Source organism: Monodelphis domestica, chromosome 1 (assembly GCF_027887165.1).
Source record: "Monodelphis domestica isolate mMonDom1 chromosome 1, mMonDom1.pri, whole genome shotgun sequence".
Lineage (NCBI taxonomy): Eukaryota > Metazoa > Chordata > Mammalia > Didelphimorphia > Didelphidae > Monodelphis > Monodelphis domestica.
The window spans coordinates 376,846,948-376,870,132 of NC_077227.1; the positions used below are offsets into that span (position 1 = coordinate 376,846,948).

A 23,185-nucleotide genomic window follows, 5' to 3' on the forward strand; every position below is an offset into this window, starting at 1 on the left:
ATCCATCCTCAGACCCTTATTAACTGTGTGACCCTGGGCAAGTACTTAACCTCTGTCTGCCTCAGTGCCCTCACCTGTAAAATGAGCTGGAGAAGGAAATGGCAAACCATTCTAATATCTTTGCCAAGAAAACCCCAAATGGGATCATGCAGAGTCAGAAGCAGTGAAGAGAGTGGCGAGCCTAGCTCCTTATGAGTACACATTCATGAGGAAGACATCTTCCTTAGTTCAAATCTGTCCTCAGGCACTGACTAACTGGGTGGCACTGGGCAAGTCACTTAACCCTGTTTGCCTCAGTATCTTTACCTATAAAATGAGCTAGAAAAGGAGAGGGCAAACCACTCTAATATCTTTGCCAAAAAAACTTCAAATAGGGTCATGAAGAGCCAGATATAACTGAAATAGCTCAACGACAACAACAATAAATCACCGTGAAGCTTATAGCCTCAAAAGGATGTACTAATTAAAGCTATTATGGGTCCAAGAAGGATTTAGATAAATGTATTGGTTGTCCATTAAAGCAGGGTATATTCATAGACATAATTGCTAACCTTTTACAGGGAATGCCTTAGATGGCAATCCATTTGGCATTTTTCAAACCTAAAAATTGTGATGATCTATAGAAATCTCAGTCCCAGCTTCTACCTCCTAGGGACACTCCTGAGCAGGAAAAGAAAGCAAAAAGAGGAGGCCAAAGGTCTTGAACTTTCTGAGTTCTGGCCCTATTTTATTTAACTCTGCATGGTCATATAGAAGCTACATACAAAGCCATTTCATGCTCCATGGGTTTATAATGGAAACTATGTTAGGCATGGTACTAGATCATCCATAGGGAAACCAGAGCTTCCCAAGGAGAATCCAGGACAGAAATGGAAACAGCTTGAATCTAGGAGGATGACAAATGTTGTTGCTCAATGACTGGGAGAAAACTGAAGTGCTCTCAATTGAAGTTCCCGATTTATCTTCAGGACAACTTTAATTGGAAATCTCTTCTCACTGCCTCTCACTTTTTCAAAAGTAATTGAAATGCTAATCCATAAGAAAGATGTCCATTTAAAATAAATTAATAATAGATAATACATTTTGGCTTCTGATTTTGAATAATATGACCATCTAGTCTTAAAATAAAAATTCATATATTTTTAATAAACCTGAGACATGTTTTCCAATGAACTATAGATGGTTCATTTTTATTACCCTATAAAGAGAGGGTATAGGCAAATAAGAAAAAAATAATGATAAAACAGCCTGGAGGGTAGTTTCCGTTTAAGATCTCAAAGCACTTTAGAAATATCATTGATTCTTCCTCATATCAGCATGAGAAAAGTGGATTCTGGTCTGATCTCTGAGACAGCCAGGAACAATCAATTCTATATTGCCACCCCATCAGTTTTCCAAAGACATCACTTTTTGCATGTGACCTATCTGTTTAAGAATCTTCAGTGATTTTCTGTTACTTAAAGGATTTAATCTAAATTCTCGAGCCTGACATTCAACCCTCTACAATTTGTTAACATAGTCCTTAACCTCATCTCCCATTATTTCCCTACAAGAACTCTTTCCCATAAAAAGGAATTAACATAGCATCTTCTTCACAGGATGGTGGTCAAGGTCAAATAAGGAACAACTTGTAAAGTGGACAGCTAGATGACTCTGGACAGAGTGCTGCACTTGGAGTCAGGAAGACCAGAATTCAAATGTGACTTCAGAAACTTACTAGCTATGTGACCCTGGGCAAGTCACTTTACTTCTGTTTATCTTAATTTACTGGAGAAGGAAATGGCAAACCACTCCAGTATCTTTGCCAAGAAAACCCCATGGACAGGAAACACAAGGTCATGAAGATTTGAACACAATTGAACAACAATTCATAAAGCACATAGCATACTACCTGGTGCATAGTAGGTGCTTAATAAATACTCAGTGACTGATCAAAAGCAACATTTTAACTTCTTTTCAAAAACACATATATTCTATTTTAACATTCATTTTTTAAAATGAGTTCCAGGTTCTCTCCATCTCTCTAGTCCCTCCCCCACCCAATAAGAAGACAAGCTATATGATATCAATTATACATGTGAAGTCATGCAAAATATATTTCCATATTAGTCATATTGGGGAAAAAAGCAATAAAAATAAAGTTTAAAAAATTAAGCTTCTATCTGTGATCAGAGTTCGTCCGTTCTCTCTCTGGAGGTAAATAGCATATCACATCAGGAGTCCTTTGAAATTGTCTTGAATCATTGTATGGATTAGAAGAACTAAGACTTTCCCAGTTGATCATCATTAACAATATTGTTGTTTCTGAACAGCAAGCTTTTTATTGAGGATTTTGATGAAGAAATAGAAATGTGCAGATGCAGGTAACAATAGCTAGCATTTAGACAGAGCCGTAAAGTTGGCAAAGCCCTCTACATAGATTCTCTCTTTTGAGCCTCACAACAACCCTGTGAAGCAGGTACTATTATCATTTCCATTTTTGAGATGAGGAACTGAGAAAGAATTGAGTGACTTGCCCAGGGTCTCCATTTTACACTGAGTTGGTTGAGGCAGACAGTGGCTAAATGCCTTGACCAGGATCATACAACTAATAGATGTCTGAGGGTAATTTTGAACTCATCTTCCAGTCTCTAGCTCCAGAGCTCTATCCATTATGCCAGCTAGTTATCCAAGAAGACAGACAAGAAGTAGAGAGAGAGACAGAGAAGGAAGGAAGAAGAGAGACCTACAAACAGACAGACAAACAGAGCTGATGAATAGTGAAAGAAATATTTTTTTAAGTACTAACTATATACTAAGTGTTGGGAGCATAAAATATAAATGCAAACAAGAAATATGTTCTTTGACCTCTGGAAATTCACATTCTAATAGAGAGAGACAACAAATAAAGAAGGGAGAAATAGAGAGTGGGGCAGCTAAGTAGCTCAATAGATAGAAAGCAAGACCTTAGAGATGGAGGTCCTGGGTTTAGATGTGACCTAAGACACATCCTAGCTGTGTGACCCTGGGCAAGTCACTTAATCCCCATTGCCTAATCCCTTAAATGTTTCTCTACATTGGAAGACAGTATCAATTCTAAGACAAAAGGTAATAGTTTAAGAAAAAAGAAAAAAGTGAAGGAGGCAGGGCAATAGTATTCCTTGTGGGGGGGGGGGGGAAAGGGAGCTATTGAAGCATAGAGAAGGCTGGAGATTCTGATAGGGAGTGAAATGAAGCTTGGCTGAGGCCCCTCCTGGAAGAGTGTTTCAGATGAGGGAGTCATTAGTCAGGAGAGATGGACAGAAGTCTCTCCAGGATGAAAGGCAATTGGCAAGAAGATAGAGGGAAAGGCTGAAGAGTTGAGTCAGAATGAATGTAAAGGTCTGCATTTAGATTCCAATAAATTTATTTTGCAATTACAGGATGGCAAAAACATAGTTAGGTAGTAGTTCATAGGAAAAACACCTCAGGGTTTTAATGGTTTAGAAGTTCAATATGAGTCAACGTGTGATGTGCTGGCCAAAAAAGCTAATATGAACACTCATTAATAAAACTACAGGATCCAGAACAATAGTGGTGATTGTCTCCACTGTATTACACTGTCCTCATCAGATGACACCCAGTGTCACATTTATGCAGAACATTGACAAGCTGGACTGGATCTAGAGACCATATGGGACCATATGTAAATCCAGGACATGTAAAGATTGCTGAAAAAACTGGAGGTTTTACCATGACCTTAAGAAAAGAAGATAGGAGGAATGTTATTTGTTATCTTCAAATACCTGAAAGGCTAGGGCAGCTAAGTGACTCAACAGATAGGAAGTCAGGCTTGGAGACAGAAAGTCCTGGGTTCAAATCAGACTTCAGACACATCCTAGCTCTGTGATCCAGAGCAAATCACTCAATCCCAATTGCCTAGCCTTGACCACTCTTCTAACTTAGAACTAATACTTAGTATTGATTCCAAGACAGATGGTAGGCATTAAAAAAATTATCAAAAGGGCCATTCTAGACCTCACTTTTTCCATTCTAAATTGAGGAGGTTGAATTGGATAGTCTCTATCCAATTCTCTAAGTTCTCTAAGTTGCTTCTAGTTGTAAGCTATGATTCTATATGCAGAAGGCATTAGACATATACTGTACAATTCTAGATGACAAGAGTAGAACCAGTGGGTACAAGTTTTGTTGTTGAGTAGTTTCAGTCATGTTGTACTCTTTGGGACCCCATTTGGGGTTTCCTTGGCAAAGATACTGACTGGAGCAGTTTGCCATTTTCTTCTCCGGTTCATTTTACAGATGAGAAAACTGAGGCAAACTGAGGGTTAAGTGACTTGCACAGGCTCACACAGCTAGTAAGAGTCTGAGGCCAGAATTGAATTCAGAAAGAGGAATCTTGTTTACTCCAGGCCTGGCTCCCTATCCACTGTACCACCTAGCTGCTGAAAACAAGTTAGAAGGTAAATAAGGAGGAATTTAACAATTAGAACTGTCTGAACATGAAAGGAACTGGCAATAGCAAGTTTCTTGAATACTCAAAGGTATTCAAGAAAAGACAAAATAGCCACTTGTCACTAATGTCATAAAGGAGACTCATCACTTGGGTAGGAGCATGTCCTTTTTAGTCCTTTCCAACTCTAAGATGATGTGATTTCTAAAAGAAGGATGCAAAGGGTTCATTCTTCTCAAGCATCTCATTCAGACCCCTTATGCTTATTCTCGTCTGGACACAGACCATCCAGTGGCCCCAAGCACCAAGCAGTTTTACAAATTATCAACATCTCCCCCATTAGATATTGTGATATTAAATTGTGTGACTGAAGATGAATGAATAATCCCACCAGCAAGCAAGGAGAGCCAAGAGCGGTGGGGATTTAATAACGAGTCCTGCCCTCTTGCCGTGCTGAAGGTTCCTCTAATTAAATATTAAAAATCTATCCACACAGCTCAAGCAAAAATTACTTTTTCAGCATCCTAGCTTTAGGACGCTGCTTGGAGGTCTGAGGTACCATGGTAATATGGCCTCAGGGTTACCGAGCCTAGAAAAACAAAGCCAAAAGGCATCCCCTATTTTAGACAATTCTCTATTAGAATGATCAAAGCAATCTCCAAATGACAGTGCCCTTCGTAAGTCAGATTGTCTGATCTTCTGCTTCTAGTCAGTTCTGTATCCTTTCATTTGCAATCAGCCAGCCAGACTTGGTTCTTTCCACAGTTCTTCTCTGTTCTTCACATACAGCACACACCATCTCTCATCTCTCTGCCCACCCCTCCATGCACCCTGACCTCATCTCCACCTCATAGAATCCCTCTCTTCCTTCAACATACAGTTCAAGCACTACCTCCCACGTGAAGCTTTTCCCTATCTCTAACTGCTTATGTCCTTCCCCCAGCTACCTATATTTAACTCCTTTGTAGTGATTTTTATTTATTCTCTTTATTCTGCATCTACTTACAGGTGTCCCTATAGTCTCTTCTGTAAGAATGTTCCTTGAAAGCAGGATTATTTCATTTCTTAGATTCCCAGTTCCTTGCACAGTGTCGGGTACAAAGTAGGTGCTTTTTAAATTTGATTTGATCTGCAGAGAGACTGCAAAGCTTTATCTGGTAGATCTCCAAGTCAGTTTCTACCATTATTCTCCCTCCACAGTTTGTTCTGGGATGATATGCAGGGAGAACAACTATAACCATAAAGAGACCCCATCCTCCCTTTCGGCTTCGAGATGTGCAACACACCTCTCAACCTCTCAGGTCTTTGGGAAAAGAAAGCAACTCCTCCCACATTTTGAACCCTTTCCAATGGCCATATCACCCCCCCCCTTCTCAGTTTACCCACATTGAGCCCTCACCACCAATCACTTATCTCTCAATAGATAGATAGATAGATAGATAGATAGATAGATGGATAGATAGATAGATATACAAGAGATTGGGATATATATCCCAATCTCTTGTCAGAAAGATTTTAGCCCATTTCTGCTTCACCAGATTTTGACATAATGGTAAATATCTGTAGAGAAAATGACAGAATTCAGAAATGAGGAAAGAGCTGATTAGCAAAAAGGTCAAAGCAACAAAGACAGGCTGGGAAGATGTATTTAGGACAAGAATTCTTAACTTGGTATCTGTAAATTAATTTGTTTTTCAGCCCCTATCTTCTGCCTCAGTAACAACTTTAAGTCAGAAGGTCAAGGGCTAGACAAATGGGGTTAAATGACTTTCCCAAGGTCACACAACTAGGAATTGGCTGAGGTCAGATTTGAACCCAAGTCCTTCCAATTCCAGATTTGATTCTCTATCCATTGTGTCACCTAGCTGCCCTGTGAGTTTGTTTTCTAAAAATATATTTTAATGACTATATTTCAATATATTGCTGTTCTTTTTAATTCTATGTCTTTTATTTTGTGCATTAAAAATATTTCTATTGATAGAATTCACTAGATTGTCAAAGGGGCCCATGATGTAAAAAAAAAAGTGAGGAACCCCTGATTTAGATTCTCAGTCATGGAATTTTAGAGACCATGAAGAAATTTAAAGATAATCTAGTCCATAGCTCTCTTTTTACAAATAGGGAAACAGAGCACAGAAAGATGACATGATTTACCTTGGGTTATATACCTGCTAGGCCTGGAACTAGCATTCGGTCTGTCCAATTAGGCTCTTTCGCTGGAACAACTTTATCACTGAACCTTTACACCTTTAAAAAGCTGAGATTGTATTTGTTAAATGGCTATTATCCAAAATTTTTCAAGCAAACAACCTTGAAAGTCTCATGAATAATGATCAGTGCTGGCATTTCAAAGGAACCAAACTTGGAAGAGGTTTGAATTCCAAAACCAGACTCCAACTTATAACCCAGAGGCACCCTGGGCTCAGCAGTCACCCACCTCCTGCTCATCAGAAGATTAATAGGCTTTAGAGCCCCACAACCTGCTAATGTATTCGCAAACTAACCGGGCTAATTAATCCTGCCTCATTCATTCTAATAAACTACAAAAATCAGTCATGTGTCCCTATAACTGGTTTTTCAGCTTAATAGCTTTATCTGTGAGTGGGCTTCGCCATGTCCAGCTGAATAGAGACACATTCATTAGGATTCAGGCTCTGAGGTCCACCAGGACTCCTGCCACAGGATCAATCTGCTAGACTTAGAAACATCACAGTATAGTGGAGAAAGCTTTGACCAGAGAGTTGAGGCCTGTGTGATGGGCACCATATGCCCTCATAACCCACATGCCGCTTGGATTATGGTCTTTATTGCAGCCGCAGGTAGCTGTACTAGCTAGTTATTTCTGCTCTCTGGGACCTGTTTACAACAAATGTAAAATGAGCAGATTGGACTGGATGAATCACCTTCTCTTAGATGACCTCTGAGTTATCAGACAAAATAAGAAGATGGACAAAATGCTTTATAGTCTTCAGAGTGCTCTATAATATAATCAATATTAGTTTCCCTATTTAGACCACTATTATCATTGGGCTACTAAGTGGCACAAAGGAGAGAGTACCAGGCATCATCTTAGGTTCAGATCCAGCCTCAGACACTAGCTATGTAACCTGTGCAAGTCATGTAACTGTTCACCTCTGTTTCCTTATCTGTAAAATGAACTAGAGAAGGAAATGGCAAACCCCTCCAATATCTTTGCCAAGAACTCCCAAATATGGTCACAAAAGGTCAGACATGACTGAAAAACATCTCAGCAACAAATAAGATCATTACTTCTCTCCAGTCCCTAAAACTCTGATTCTTTGCTTCAGATCACATGGATATTTGTCAGGGTGTATGCATCTTCTCCACCAGTTACCCATGGATGTTGAGTTTGCCTGCCCTTCAATGGCAGTATATTTATCACCAAAAATCATGTTTCAAAGAAGCTTCTGGAGAGAAAGGCAAACCAAGTAATTTAAATCTCTTACTAATCATGTATCAAAGGACTTTCAAGACAGCATTGACTCCCCCTCTTGCTCCATATTTAAACCTGAATATGCTGCTCCCCATATTCTTTTACTCATTGATAAACAAATACTTTCTGAATGATTACTATGTACCAAGACATGTATTAAGCACTGGGACAAAGACCAAAGAGATAGAAGGCATCAAACCACCATATGTGAAAAGTTAAATTACATTACCAGGTTTTCTGTGCTAAGTGCAGAAAACACTTAGTAGGTACAACATGGAATTATGAAGTGAGAGGGACCACCAAGTTAATAAAGTTCGGGACTTTCATCAAGGAAATGGTACTTGATTTTATCTTTTTTCTTTATTTTTTAAAAATATTTTCCATATTTACATGATTCATTTTTCCCCTCCCCTCTTCCCTCTCACTTCCCAAAGCCAATAAGCATTTCCACTGGGTTATACAAATGTTAGCTCTTGATTTTCCATATTATTCACTTTTGCAATAGTCTTTTAAAACCAAGACCCCAAATCATGTACCCATTTAAGCAAGTGGTAAGTCATACGTTTTTCTTCTGTATTTCTACTACCACAATTCTTTTTCTTGATGTGGATAGCATTCTTTCTCACAAGTCCCTTAGGATTGTCCTGGATTATTGCATTGCTACTAGTAGTAAAGTCTGTAATATTCAATCATTCCACAAAGTTTCATTTTCTGTGTATAATGTTCTGTTGGTTCTGCTCATTTCACTCTGTATCAGTTCATGGAGGTTCTTCCAATTCATATAAAAATCCTCCAGTTCATCATTCCTTAAAACACAATAGTATTCCATTGCCATCATATACTACAACTTGTTCAGCCATTCTCCAAGTGAGGGACACCCCCTCATTTTCCAAATTTTTTGGAGGAAAGGTATAAATATTTTTGTTCAACCCTTTTTTATGATCTCTCTGGGGTACAAACCCAGTAGCAGTATTGCTGGATGAAAGGAAGTGGTACTTGAACTAAATTTTGAAAGTGTAAAAAGTATAAATCTATCAAGATGTTGGAATGGGAATACCCAAAATTTGTTTGACAGTCAGGAGATCAGATTCATAGAGGATTTGTGCTAAAACATGTTGAAAAATAATATCAAAGAGGCTAAGCACAGACAACCTTGAATGCTAGCCAAAGGAATAAAACATTGATTCATTGCATAGCCATTTATTAAATATCTACTGTGTACATAGGAGGAATCAGGAAAGGCTTAAAAGAAGAGATGGACCTTGAGATATTCCAAGGAAGATAAGTAATTTCAATCACTCAATAAACTTTTATTAAGTATGCTTATTATGTACCAGGTACTGTCTTAGTTTGAGGCAAAGACAAAAAGGGGATACATATCAGGCATGGAAGACAGCCTATGAAAGAGCAAAAACATGGGAAATTATGTGTTCAGATTAGGCAACAGCTTCCAGGCCACTTTGGCTAGAATGTAAAGGAGAGAAATAAGATCGTTAGAACCCAGATTGTGGAGTATCTTAAATATCAGATGAAAAATTAGTATTTTAACCTGAAGCATTAGGGAACAAATGAAGGTTTTTAAAACAGGGGAGTGGCATGATCATGCAGAATGACATATGCCTTAGAAAGATTAACTTGGCAGTTGTGTGAAGGAAAGATTGAAGAGAGACCAGCATCAAGAAGACTAATATGGGGCGGTTAGATGGCTCAGTATATTGAGAACCAGGCCAAGAGATAGGAGGTCCTAGGTTCAATTCTGGCCTTAAATACTTCCTATCTGTGTAACCCTATATAACCCTATATAATATGTGTATATGTTATATACATATAAATATCTTCTATGTAGCCAATTGGTTTGGTCATCATAATTTTCTAGTATTCACAGTTATTTGTTATATTTGTTATTGTCCTTTCCATTTATATTATTGATGTCATTGCATAGTTTTTCTACTTCTGTTTACTTCACTTTGTACCAATTGAAATGTCTTTCTTTGCTTTTCTGTATTCACTAAATTCACCATTCCTTATGGGACAGTAATGTTCCATTGCATTCATGAACCATGATTGATCTAGCCATTCTCCAATGGATAGACATGTATAGATTACTTTTTCTAGGAATTTATCAGTGGAAGAGTCAAGGCAACAAAAATTTATTAAACACTATGTTCTATGCACTGTGCTAAGCGCTAAAGGTACAAATAAAGATAACAATAACAACAGCAACAAAGTCTCTGATATGGAGGAGCTCATAGTCTAATAATGGAAACAATACACATGCAATTTTGTTCGAACAAAATATAGATGAGGTAAATTGGAAGTAATCTTAGAGGAAAGGCAGTGCATTCAGAGACATTAAGAAAGGCTCCTTCAAGAAGGTGAGATACTGCCTGGGACTTGAAGGAAGCCAGCGAATCCAAGGGACAAAGAGAAGGAGGGAGAGCCTTTGAGGTAGTTTAGAGTGGCATAGGCTATTGCCTGTGAAAATACAAGGAGTTGAGAAATGGAGTCTCTTGTGCAAAGAAGAGCAACATGGTCAATATCTCTATATCAAAATGATATTTTGAGGGAAAAATCAAGCAAAATGAAAGGTTTTCTTTAAAACATATAATCATATTTGTAAGTAGAATTGAGTAGGGAACATTGAATTGAGCTGATAAAAAGGATTATATGGAAAATGAGAGAATGGCTAATGGGGAAAGTTCCTAGAGGTGACAGGAGGGATGGGATCAAAGTTATAGAAGCTGACTTTGGCACAGACATGGGCCACCTTATTCTGATGCTGAATTAGAAGAAAAGAGGTTGATTGAAGATGAAAAGAGGTTTTGAGGTATGGTGTAGGAATGGGAAGGGAATGCATAATCAATGACTTTGATTTTCTCAGTAGAGAAATTGAGGTCATTTTCTTACAGAGAGAGGGCTGGGGATAACTCTGATGGCTTGAAGAAAGAGCAAAAGGTTTAGAACAGATGTTATTGGGGTATAATAGAGTCAATTCGAAATGAATAAAAGACCTGCTCTGCAGCAATGGGTGCTCAGTTCAGATTAAATGAAATGAATCTGTAGTAGACCTCATCAGCATGATTATGTGATTTTCTCTAATGGTAGTTAGTAGATCTGAATAAATTTAAATGTGTCATAGAGGTGAACTAGAGATCAGGATTGGCAATGGTAACATGGAGGAGCAAACAAAGGGATGGATTCAAACCTGGAGGACAGTGTCTTGTCTAACTGTCTCTAACAGGAGCAAGTAAAAGGAGAACCAGGAGAGTGTGATGTCTCTGAAGCTTAGAAAGGTGGAAGGATCCAGTTGTAAGAAGGAATCAGTAGTGTCTCAGATGCTACAGAAAGGTCAGAGGATGAAGACTGATAAAAAGTCATTGAGTTTGTTAGGAGACCATTGTTGACCTTTGGTATCACTATACCAGTGTTTTCTGGATTGGGCTTTAACTCAGACCAAGTCCTCAGTGGTATAGATCCTATATTGAAACAAAACGAGACTTGTAAGTTACTCAGCAGTTGACAAAAAGATATTTCCTAAGCCACAGCAGAAAGATATTTTATGATGGGAATTGATCCAAAGGACTCATGATGAAAAATGCTATCCACTGCCAGGGAAAGAATGGATGGAGTCTAAATATGGATTGAAGCATAGGATTTTCTACTCCATTTTCTTCAAGATTTTTTTTAGTAATGTGTCTTCTTCCATAACATAATGAGCATGGATATATGTATTGTATGATAGCCCATATACAACCTATATCAAATTGTTTACCATCTCAGGGAGGAGGTAGGAGAGAAAGGGAAAAAATTTAGAACCCCAAAAGGGAGAAAACAACTATTTGTTTTGTTTTAAATCCTTACCCTCTGTCTTCGTATGGGTTCTAAAATAGAAGAGTGGCAAGGGTTAGGCAATTGGGGTTCAGTGACTTCAGGGTCACACAGCTAGGAAGTGTCTGAGACTGAATTTGAACCAAAGACCTGGCCCTCTATCCAATGTGCTGCCCTCTATCCAATGTGCTACCCATCTGCTTCAAGAAAATGAATGTTAAAATTTTTTTCAACATGTAATTTGGGGAGGGGGAGAGAATACACACACACACACACACACACACACACACACACACACACACACACACACACACACAAGATAGTTGAGTTGATTGAGCTGAAAAAGTACTCTTGACTATGTTTTAATGCACCAGTCAAGCTTCCGCTGTTCTCATATTGGCTTTGTACTCTGATAGCCAGGAAGTAATGTCAATAGCCTGAACCTTTTGAACTTTGAGTCAACCAAGATTTGAGGATGGTCTCAATAGCTTTTTAAAGAAAAAGCTAACTTACCTTTCAATGGGATATTGGGTTAGCAAGCCAGCACTTTGAAACAGATTGAATTTCCTTTGTTTCTAGATTGTTTAATTTCCCAGGTTTATATGCCCTCTGCTGATTACTCCTGAACTGATGATGGAAGATGAAGTGCTCTGACATTTATAGAAATCAAGGCATTAATAAATAAGGAAGTTCATAATGTCTGATTTCTTCTAAATGAGACAGAACCATTATCACTACAAAGCCTCCCGCATAAAATGTGTCCATTTGTGATGCATTGTTTAAACTCATCAAGGGAATTTTTTGAATAACATTTCCACAAAAGAAGAAAATAATCAAAGCTGAGCAACTTCATTAATAATTCAAAAGGTATCTGCCAGGATTTCACTTAGGCACTTAGGGTTAAAAACTTCCCAATCGCAAGGCTAGAGAAATTCCATGATTTGAGATCTCTCCCAAGGTGGGTCGGTCACTCAATCTGGAAACATGCTTCCAGTCACTGACTGCAGGAGCCCTTTTCAGGCTAGGGGAGGTATATTGGGGAAACTTTCCATTTCCTCTCTCCAGCTAAGGAATTATCCAACTCATATCAAAGTCATATACTCAAGGAGTATTTGGAACACTGAGGACAGAGGACACATGATAGTTACTCAATTGTGGTAGCAGATTAAACTTATTCTCCTTGGTCTTCTCGCAGATCTTATCCTTATTTGCTATCTTTCTAAACCCATTTGCCTTCCACACAGAAAATTCATTCTTCATTGAGTAAACATGTTATCAAGTACCTACTATACACATGGAACTATGCTGTCTCTTGAATGTCAAAAAAGTCAGTGATCCTTATTCAGATGTGTATATAGGGTTTCATAATTAATAATCTAGTAGCAGCTAGCATGCTAGTCTCTTTTTTAAGAGATTTTTTCCTCATAAACTCTATTCTACAACCAAACTAGAATGTTTTTCCTTGTTATTCCATGCATTTGGAATACCTCTACCCATCTGCATATCTGCCTGTACACAACACATTAGGTGCTTTGAAAAGGTCTATTGATTGCTTCAAGGCCCCACTTAAATTTCACTCACTCCAGGAAGTCTCCCATGACCTTGTCAACAAGTAGTGATCTCTCTTCCATTTAAATGTTTGTGTGTATTTGTACTTTTATGGGCTTCTTATATTCTAATTTGTTTTATAGTTATTTGTTATGCAAGCTAATATAGGATATCTCAAAAGCTTTAAGCTTTGATTGTTAAAATAGCACTAATTCTTTTGGAACATCCTATAGATCATACGTTCCATAAGGTCAGGAAAAAATGTCTTATTTATTTGTGTGTCTTCTGAAGCACATAACCATAAGGCTCAATTGAAGTCTGCTGAATTTTATTTAATGTTAAACAGTAGTAGAGCAACATCAGCCAGCTAACATTCAACATGAGCCTAAGAGACATTTAATTCAAAGAATAGGACATTTAGGTGGGAGCCAGGGGGGTGCTAGAGCTAGCTAACCCAGGCTCGAAGCCAGTTACTACATTTTCTGTCTAAGCATTTACCCCTCAGAGATGAACAATTGCTACAAATTAGGACCTGATTTGTCATTTTGTTGGTCGTCTAGAGTTAAGAAAGTGATGGAGAAAATGTTCCTAATGGAGATTAAACTTTAAAATGTCTTATGAGTACATCTTTCCTCCAGAGGTTTATTTGTTAAATATTTGCCAACTCACCCTTGGGGTAAATCACTAACTTCAGATATTTTTTGAAGGGTTGTCCTGAGTAAGCAGGATTTACAGACAAATTTTGTACTTAGATGGAAGTATTAGACTAATAATGATGATGGTACCTAGGTGGCACAGTGCTGGGCCTGAAGTCTGAAGTCTCATCTTCCTGAGTTCAGATCTGGTCTCAGACACTTACTGTGTGAGCCTAAGTCACTTAACTCTGTTTACCTCAATTTCTTCATCTATAAAATGAGCTAGAGAAGGAAATAGCAAGTCACTCTAGGGTTCCTTCCAGGAAAATCCCAAATATGGGGCATGAAAAGTCAGACATGACTCAAAAATGGTTGAACAACAACAAAAGGTTTTCAAAGCATTTTACATACATTATGTCATTTGATCCTCATAACTACCATTGGGAACAGGTGCTATTAACATATTACAGATGAAGAAATTGAGTTTCAGAGACAGATGACAACTTAGATATAACACAAGATTAGGAAGGAAAAAAGAAAGAGAGAAAAAGAAAGAGAGAAAGAAAGAAAGAAAGAAAGAAAGAAAGAAAGAAAGAAAGAAAGAAAGAAAGAAAGAAAGAAAGAAAGAAAGAAAGAAAGAAAGAAAGAAAGAAAGAAAGAAAGAAAGAAAGAAAGAAAGAAAGAAAGAAAGAAAGAAAGAAAGAAAGAAAGAGAGAAAGAGAGAAAGAGAGAGAGAGAGAAAGAAAGAAAGAAAGAAAGAAAGAAAGAAAGAAAGAAAGAAAGAAAGAAAGAAAGAAAGAAAGAAAGAAAGAAAGAAAGAAAGAAAGAAAAGAAAGAAAGAAAGAAAGAAAGAAAGAATTGCAATTTTAAGAGTATCATGGAAAATGTCTTCACAATTAGAAATATTCATAAGTGAAACAGGTTGCTTCAAGAAGTCATGGTTTTCTCCCACTGGATGTCTTCATGCTAAGACATGATGAGTATTTTTCTTTTTAAGATTTAGATTGGACTACATGACTCCTGGTTTTCCTTCCAACTCTAAATTCTGTCATTCTGTGGTCCTATAACTTTCCTGAGCTCACAAAATCAGTTACTAAGGCAGAATATAAACCCAGTTCTTCCTCAACCTAATTCTAGCCTTCTATCTGCTATTTTATACTACTTCTCAGGGTGACTAATAGAAGGAAGCTATGGGGAGGCAGGTGCTAGTTCAAAATAAAGAAGACTGCTGATAATTGTTTAGTTGTTTTAGTCACATCTGACTTTTTCATGACCCCATTTGGGATTTTCTTGGCAAGGATGCTGGAGTTACATAGATAAGACATTGAGGCTAAAAGGCTTAAGTTACTTAAGTTACTTATCCAAGGTCACACAACTGGCATCTGAAGTCAGATCTGCCCTCCAGAGATGAGTTTTCCTGACTTAAGCCTTAGTGCTCTATCTATTGCACCATCTAGCTGATAAAAAAAAAAAGCTATAATAATTACAACTGTCCAAAAAAGGAAATGAACACTCTCTATAGAAAATGTGCTTACCATCACTGGAAGTACACAAAGGTTGGATGATCATTTGCCCATGTTGCTAAAGAGATTCATGCATCACTTAGGGAGCTAGGACCATAGACTCAAAGCTATAAGGAACTTTAGAAGTCATCTAACCTAACATTCTTATTGCTTCTAAAAGGGGAGGCTGAAGCCAAGCAGGTTAAGTGATTTTCTAAAGTTATACAGGTTGTAGGTTTCAGAGCTTTAATTTTAAAAATGTTCCTTGTCTCTAAATCCAGTGCTCTTTCATTGCAAAATGTTCCTCCATGTGGCTAAGATAACATCTACAATCTTCTCCAATTCTTAAAGCTCAAATATGAGCAGGAAAATGGAATATAGACATATGTTTAGAACATTTTAAAAAATTAAATACTTTTGAGGCCTTTCCACACTATTTATAGGTAAATGGAGATGGCCTTTTCATCAGTGAGGTAGTTTAGAGTCATCACATTCAGACAGTTGGCCTGGCTTTCATTGCAGCAAGGTGGAATCAGGAAGATTTCACAGAGCCAGCCAGAAACAGAGCTGAGAGTAGTGTCATTTTTCAAAATTTAGATTTTCTAACACAGTTACTTCTATATATTTATGTTTCCTACTTGAAGACAAAATCCCTTAGGGCAAGTATTGATATTTTTTTCACATTTGTAACTTCTCCAGAACCTAGCATGGGGCCTCATAAACACTGAGCACTCAATAAATATTTTTGAGGATTGAAAGAATGAATAATTTAATTAATCTTTAACAGTTCTTATCTATGTCTCCAGGTGCCAAGGTCACCTCAATTCCAAGCCCAATGAACTTCCAACCAAATAGAATTGACATCTTCTCGTCTGTACTTAAGGAGATCGCAAAAGAGATATTCTCACTCACTTGCATTAATTGTGGAAATTAAGTATACTCAGAAATACTTTAAATATAAAACAATCAATAAAAATAACAAAGGGAGAATTACTTTGCAGATATCATAACTCATCTACATTCAACTCAGTAGATATTAATGGATGAAATTATTTCAATAATAAGGGCAAAGTTAGAGTGTCAATCAAAACTATCAAAGAGGCAACTAATTTGCATATAATTTATTTCACATACAATGCCATTTTTAATAGGCTAAAAGTTTGCGTTTGGTGCATGGCATTTGGAAATATTGGTACAATAATTGTAGGCATAAAGCATAAGAAACATTCCTATCTACATAGATTTATTTTTATTATGTAAAAATCAATCAATTATTCAGTCATTCAATCACTCAGGCTCAAAGTGAGTAATTCTTAACACCATTTTGACTTTACAGTCATTTCGCAGAACAGAATTAAAAAAAAAATGTAGACTTTTCCTTCTGGCTTCCTGATCTTCCTGGAGTGAGTCATTCACTCTGACTCTTCTTGCTAGCAATAAAAATCACTAACCATGATGTGCCCAAAAGAATAATGAACTGGAGGAATTCCATGTGAACTGGAATGACCTCCAGGAATTGATGCAGAGTGAAAGGAGCAGAACCAGGAGAACATTGTACACAGAGACTGACACACTGTGGCACAATCGAATGTAATGGACTTCTCTAGTAGTAGAAATGCAATGATCCAGGACAATTCAGAGGGATTTATGAGAAAGAACACTATCCACATCCAGAAGAAGAACTGTGGGAGCAGAAACACAGAAGAAAAACAACTGCTTGATCACATGGTTTGATGGGAATATGATTGGGGATATAGACTCTAAATGATCACCCTAGTGCAAACACCAACAATATAGAAATAGGTTTTGATCAAGGACACGTGTAAAACCCAGTAGAATTGTGCGTCGGCTATGGGACGGGGTGGAAGGAGGGGAGGGAAAGAATATAAATCTTGTAACCAAAGAAAAATATTCTAAATTGACTAAATAAATAAATTTTCAAAAATTAAAAAAAAATCACTAACCACAAGAATTTGTAAGTACCATATAGGGATTCTGTGTCAAGAAGCTTGGGTTGCCTAAAAGCTACCTTAAGAAAGGAACACAGGAAAGTAATGGATTTGATATTTGCCTAGACAGCAGAATGTAAGCTCCTTGAGGGCAGGATATTAGTGCCTGTACAGCTAGCATAGAGCAGATATTTAATAAATGCTTGCTGTATTGAATTGCATTGAACTGAAGATTCCTTCTTCCTGTGAGCTGGCAAGAATCAATTTTATTTCAACCCTGTCTAGAATTTTTCCTAATTCACCAAATGCCAAATGACTACTAGGAATAGTAGTGAGTATACAGTCTCCTGCTGAATTGTCCATACATGCTACTTTTTTTATATGAAATAATTACTCTTTTCCCTTAGCTGCATTGTCTACAGAGATCATGGAGGGAAAGGAATGTCTCTGATTTCCTTTCTTGTGAAGTAAAATTAGAGGGAGAAAAATGGTGGGAGGAGAGGGCTTGCCACTCTAAAGTTTTCCCAAAGTGATCTTCCGTACCACCTGCATTTACCAGATTTCATCTACATTTCAGCATGCTCCTTCCCATTCCATCCTTCTTCTGGCTCTTGGGCCACATGGCTGAGCACACAGCTAGTATCTATGCTGCATCGAGGGTAGCAACTGGGCAATAGCCCCTTTCCTTTACCTTTGGGGCCATAGTCAGGGAAGAGCCATTCTTGTACATTCATGTACAAAATTAGCAAAATTCCTTGGAAAGAGGGACTGGGGAATAAACTAGAGGGATCTCAACCCTCAAAGCAGCATCTCCATTGAAAAACAAAGTGTATATTGTTATTTTTAAAGAATAGGATTGGTAAAATGTTTTCTTACTTTCTCCTAGACATCACCGGGTGGTATTACCAGTATCAGAGAGGTAAATGTAAATTCATTTGACTACCTTGTCACATATCCATCACAGGAGAAGCTTCTTTGTCAAATGTATACATAAATAACTAACTATGATCATTGATAACCTCCTTTGTTGGGTCCCTCATTACAAGTCCCACCTTGATGGGGAAGGTCTTTTCAGGATGGGGAGGAAGAGGTAGCATTAAGGAGCAGTGCCTTCTGTAAAGATGTTCATTTGCTACACTTCAATAAAATATGCTTTGTTCCTAATTCCAGTAGGTAGATGGAAAGTAAGAAGAAGAAAACCAGACCATTGAGGAAGTCTTTAGATATGACTCAAGTTCAGATAAAAGTGAGACAGTTAAGATTTTGTTTACAGGATAGAGTGGAACACTGGGAGACAAAAGACCTGTTCTACTCTCTCTATATATTTTATTCCCAGTTATATTACTGTTTGGCCTTAAAGTAGGCAAAGGCATGGAATCTTAGGATTCAAAGGTATCTTATAGGATATCTAGTCCAACCTCTCACCCCGTGCAAGAATTTATTTTTATTGTAATTTTTACTGTGATGAATGTATTGTAATAAATAGACATGATAAATTTATTATAAGTAAAAATAGAAGTTGTAATAAATTTATTATAATAAGTAGAACTAGAAGTTGTGAAAAATAGGGTCATTTAATTTTTCAGGGCCTCAGTTTCCTTAACTATCAAATGGAGATAATAGCAAATATTCTACCTACCTTACAGGGGGGTTTCAAGAATCAAAGAGTAATAGGTAATGTAGAAGTTCTTTGAACAAAATCAGTAGAACTAACCCAAAATGGCACATATCTGTAGTCCCTGCTCCTGGGAAGGCTAATGCTGGTGGATTACTTGGGCTCAGGAGTTCTGAGCTGCAGTGTGCTAGGCTGATCAGGTATCGACATTAAATCTGGCACTGACTACAATAAGCCCTGAGAATGAGGGACCACCGGCTAAAAGGGAGGGGTTATCTGGGCCAGGTCAGAAATAGAACAGCAACCTACCCCTGCCAATTTGCAGAAGGAACAGGCCTGAGTGGCTATTGTACTTCTCAGCACCAAAGGGAGACTTGGTTTTTTTGTTATTTTTTTGTAATCAGAACTTGTCAAATGTAAAGTATTGGTTTTCACATTTCCTTACTATTACTGTATTAGTAAAATTCTGGAATAAGCCCATTCCTAATGGTCCAAGCTCCCTCTCAGACTAGAAGTTGGCCCATTTAGTGCCTCAAAATGCCCTTTTGTTTCTTACAGGTTCCTTTTACAAAATATGTAGAAAGGAAAGGGGGAAAAAAGATCAAAATCTGGAGATCAGCATCTTGTTTAACTGTGTTTCCTCATCCCACTGACCAGAGAAGTTGGGGAATTTCTCCTAGATCCTCTTTGACAACCTTGAAGAGCCTGCGGTCATTGTGAAGAAAGTGGTCTTGTATGGGAGACTTTGGACTCCCTCATGAAATCCTTACAAAAGATAACTACAGTAACCAAACTGATGAGAAATCAGAGAGGAAAAAAAGGAGAAATCTTTCAGATTTTTATGCTAGGGAAAGAGGGCAACATTGGAATAGGAAACTCCTTTCCTGGGCCCTAAGGCATTATAAGAACCTGTCTTCATTTAGGTCAAACCATTAGGCAAGGTAACAAAACGTCTTTGTACAGAAACTCTAAGCAAATGAGTCCAAATGAAGTTCCCCCCAAAAGTCTGATGGTCAATAGTCAAATAAAAAGAAATTAAATAGCTGGTTTGGTGTAGAAATTGATCCAGCCTCTCAGACAGTAAACAAATCATTTATTAATAAAGCCCAGTTCAGCCTTAATGAAGTGGGTTTAATATTTGATATTTCAATAATTACTTGGTACATTTTTAATAAAAGCTATGGTAAGCAGCCATCGTTTTGGAAACAGAAGTAATCTCTCAAACTTATTCAGCTATGCAGCGACAAATAGGATGCCCAGATGTCCAAAGAAAGCTTTGCTTTCTATGAAATTAAGCAACATTCAGCTATAGGCAAACTAACAAAAATAAGGTATTGTTAAGAAGGAAAGAATAGGCTGCCTTCATGGTTTTTAGATAAGCTAAAAACTTAGAAATGGTGATTAGACATAAATAAAGAAAGGGAAAAAAGTGACAACCAGGGGCGGAATATCTGTTTTTCTTTTTTATATCTTTAACACTTTCCTTTCCCCACTCTATTTATAATATCTCTCTCTCTCTCCTCTTCTTCCTTGCAATTCTAGCTAATGGTCTATAAAGGAAATATTTTGACATATCAGTTTTTGACATAGCAGAGAAAAGAGAAAAGAAGGGATCAATTTTGGAGGAAACTGACAATCCAGAAGAGTACTAGCTACATTTATTAGGAAACTAGATAGATAACAGTGTACCTGCACTCACTAAAGATGTCTTCAGAGCTATAAAACAAGCATGAAAATTTTTTAACTAATGGCTTTTTTTACTTATTAAATTTTACTTTTTAAGTCAGGTGAATTTAGAACATTTTAAGTGACTCTGATTTGCTATTGTATGTTCTGATAATCAGCAATATTTAAGTAATATCCACTTGAGCTTTCAGTTCCAACTATAGGAATAATTAAGGATACCAAGAGTGATGAAAAAATGGGATCTTTTCATATCATGGGTATGGTTGGGGATAGGGACTGGCCCTGTAATGTTACTTGAATTCCTTGGTGACAAAGCTCCCTCTATCAACAAATAACTGGAACCTTCTGTTCAACTTATAGCTCATCTTAGGAAACTGTCTAGGATTTTGAGAGGTTAAGTGACTTGTCCTGGATGGCACAGTATGTGTCAGAGGCAGGATTTAGGTCCAGATCTCCCTAGCTTTGTGGCCAATTCTCCATCAACAATGCAAGCGTGCTTCTTCTGTATGGGCAATGGGATTTATTTGTCTGTGATAACCTGCTTTTTTTCCCCACTAGGATAAAGCCGTGGGTTTTCACACAATGCATATGATGACAGTTTTGAATTGTACATTCCTCACAAAGAGGCTTATATTATTCTGACCTACCTTTGGAGAATTACAAAATTTTAATTCCCTTCAGTATGGTCTATAAGAAGAAAAACTCACTTAGAGCAGTTTTATTGGATAGAAGTAAAAGGAAAGGAGTCAATTTCAAAGAAAACTGGCAATACAATAAAAATCAAAAATAGTAAAAAACTATAGGCAATCCAGTATATCTCCACTCACAAAGGATGCCTTCAGATCTATGTAATAAGCATGTGTTTTTAGTTTTTATCATGAGATTTATAATGCCTTATGAATGTTCATGGGAGCACAACTCACCATGGCACTATTCTTTCCAGTCCAGATTTATAGTGATTCAATATATGGATTCGGCAATATTCATACAACAGCTGTTAGTGAGAGTTTAGATAGCTAATTAATTCTTTATTATGGTAAATTTATAGAAAGTCTTCTAGAAATACTCAGAGGAAGATACATCTTCAGGAAGTAGTCCTACTCAGACCCATGGCATTCAGTGGGGTGGCAGTTATTTCTATTTAGAAACCTCTGGCTTCTCCCAAGGTTATTTGTACTAAGAAAGATAGTTATTCTGGCCCATAATAAAAGCTCATTAATTTGCACTCTGCTCATTTGAAAATTGGAATAGTCTGCATTGGTGCTATGTAACAATAAGGGCAGCTGGGTGGCATAGTAGATAGAATGTCATGCCTAGTCTTAAAAAAAACAAAACTCATCTTCATGAGTTCAAATCTGGTTTTAGACACTTACTAACTGTGTGACCCTGGGCATGTAATTTAATCTTGTTGGTCTCGAGTTTCCTTATTTATAAACTGTAGTGGAGAATCTTTGCCAAAAGAAAAGCCAAATGGAGTCACTGAGAGTCAGACATGAACAACAACAGTTGTGGCACAGTGGATAGACAGCCAGGCCTGGAGTCAGGAAAATCTGAGTTCAAATCTAGCCACAGACAGTTTTAGATGTATGTCTCTGAGCAAGTCACTTAACCTTTCTCTGCCTTAGTTTCTTCCACAACTGTAAAATAAGAGTAGAATAATAGCACCTACCTCCCAGCATTGTTATGAGGATCAAATGAAATCACTGTAAAAGTGCTTAGCTCAGTGACAAGCACGTAGTAAGCACTATATCAAAGTTATAGTTATTGTTACTGCGGTGTTTTTTACTTAGTGGACCCTTTCTACATACAGAGTACAAATTAATAGTATAAATAAGGTTATGGAAAGGAATATTTAGTCCATTTAAAAAGAACTGTGTGTCACCTTACAGGACTTTAGAAGCATCCACTTATATGCAGTAGAAATGGTAATGACAAACATTTTTCCGGTATATTAATTGTTTAAATTATCACTTAAAAGTAATAAAGAAATTTTCCTGGATCTGAGCATGCCTCTATTTCTCTCACAATTACTAAGTCCCAAACACTGAAATCTTACAGAATTTCTAAAATCTTTTGTCAGCTGGCTCTATTTGTTAGATTAATTTGGGATGTGGGGATATGAGTTGGGGTTCTTACTATTCCTATAGTTTGTGTATATGCTGAGGATATTCATAAGCTTAAGCCACACAGAGCAATTATTTGGGGAGATCTTTCATGGCCATTGAGTAGAGTCAAATTCTGAAGAAAATGGGAAACCTGGTTTAATATGGGGTGTGGTCAGTTACAATGAGAAGACCATTGACTTTGGAGTCAGAAAACCTAATTTCAAATTCCACTGCTGATGCTTATTACCTGTGTGACATTAGACAAGTTACCTCTCCAGGCCTCAATTTACTCACCTGTAAAATAAGGAAGGAGGGGTGGAAGTTGGCATCAGAGGACCTTTCCAACTCTAGATCTATGATTCTAGGACCCTATTTCCACTTGGCATGCACTGACAGGGTTGGTCTTAGAGTGTGGAGGGGATATCCAATCAGAG

General features: G+C 37.4%; 1 protein-coding gene across 5 annotated transcripts in view; it reads left to right on the top strand.

The window, feature by feature from the left end:
* KCNIP1 (potassium voltage-gated channel interacting protein 1) overlaps window positions 1-23,185 on the top strand; it is a 598,407-nt gene that overhangs the window by 557,375 nt on the left and 17,847 nt on the right. The window contains exon 2 of one of the 5 annotated variants that reach the window (XM_007473995.3): window positions 18,232-18,264. The exons of the other annotated variants lie outside the window; for them this stretch is intronic. Within the exon in view, the coding sequence (XP_007474057.1) occupies window positions 18,232-18,264 (33 nt within the window). The remainder of the gene's footprint in view (window positions 1-18,231; window positions 18,265-23,185) is intronic. 5 annotated transcript variants of the gene reach the window in all.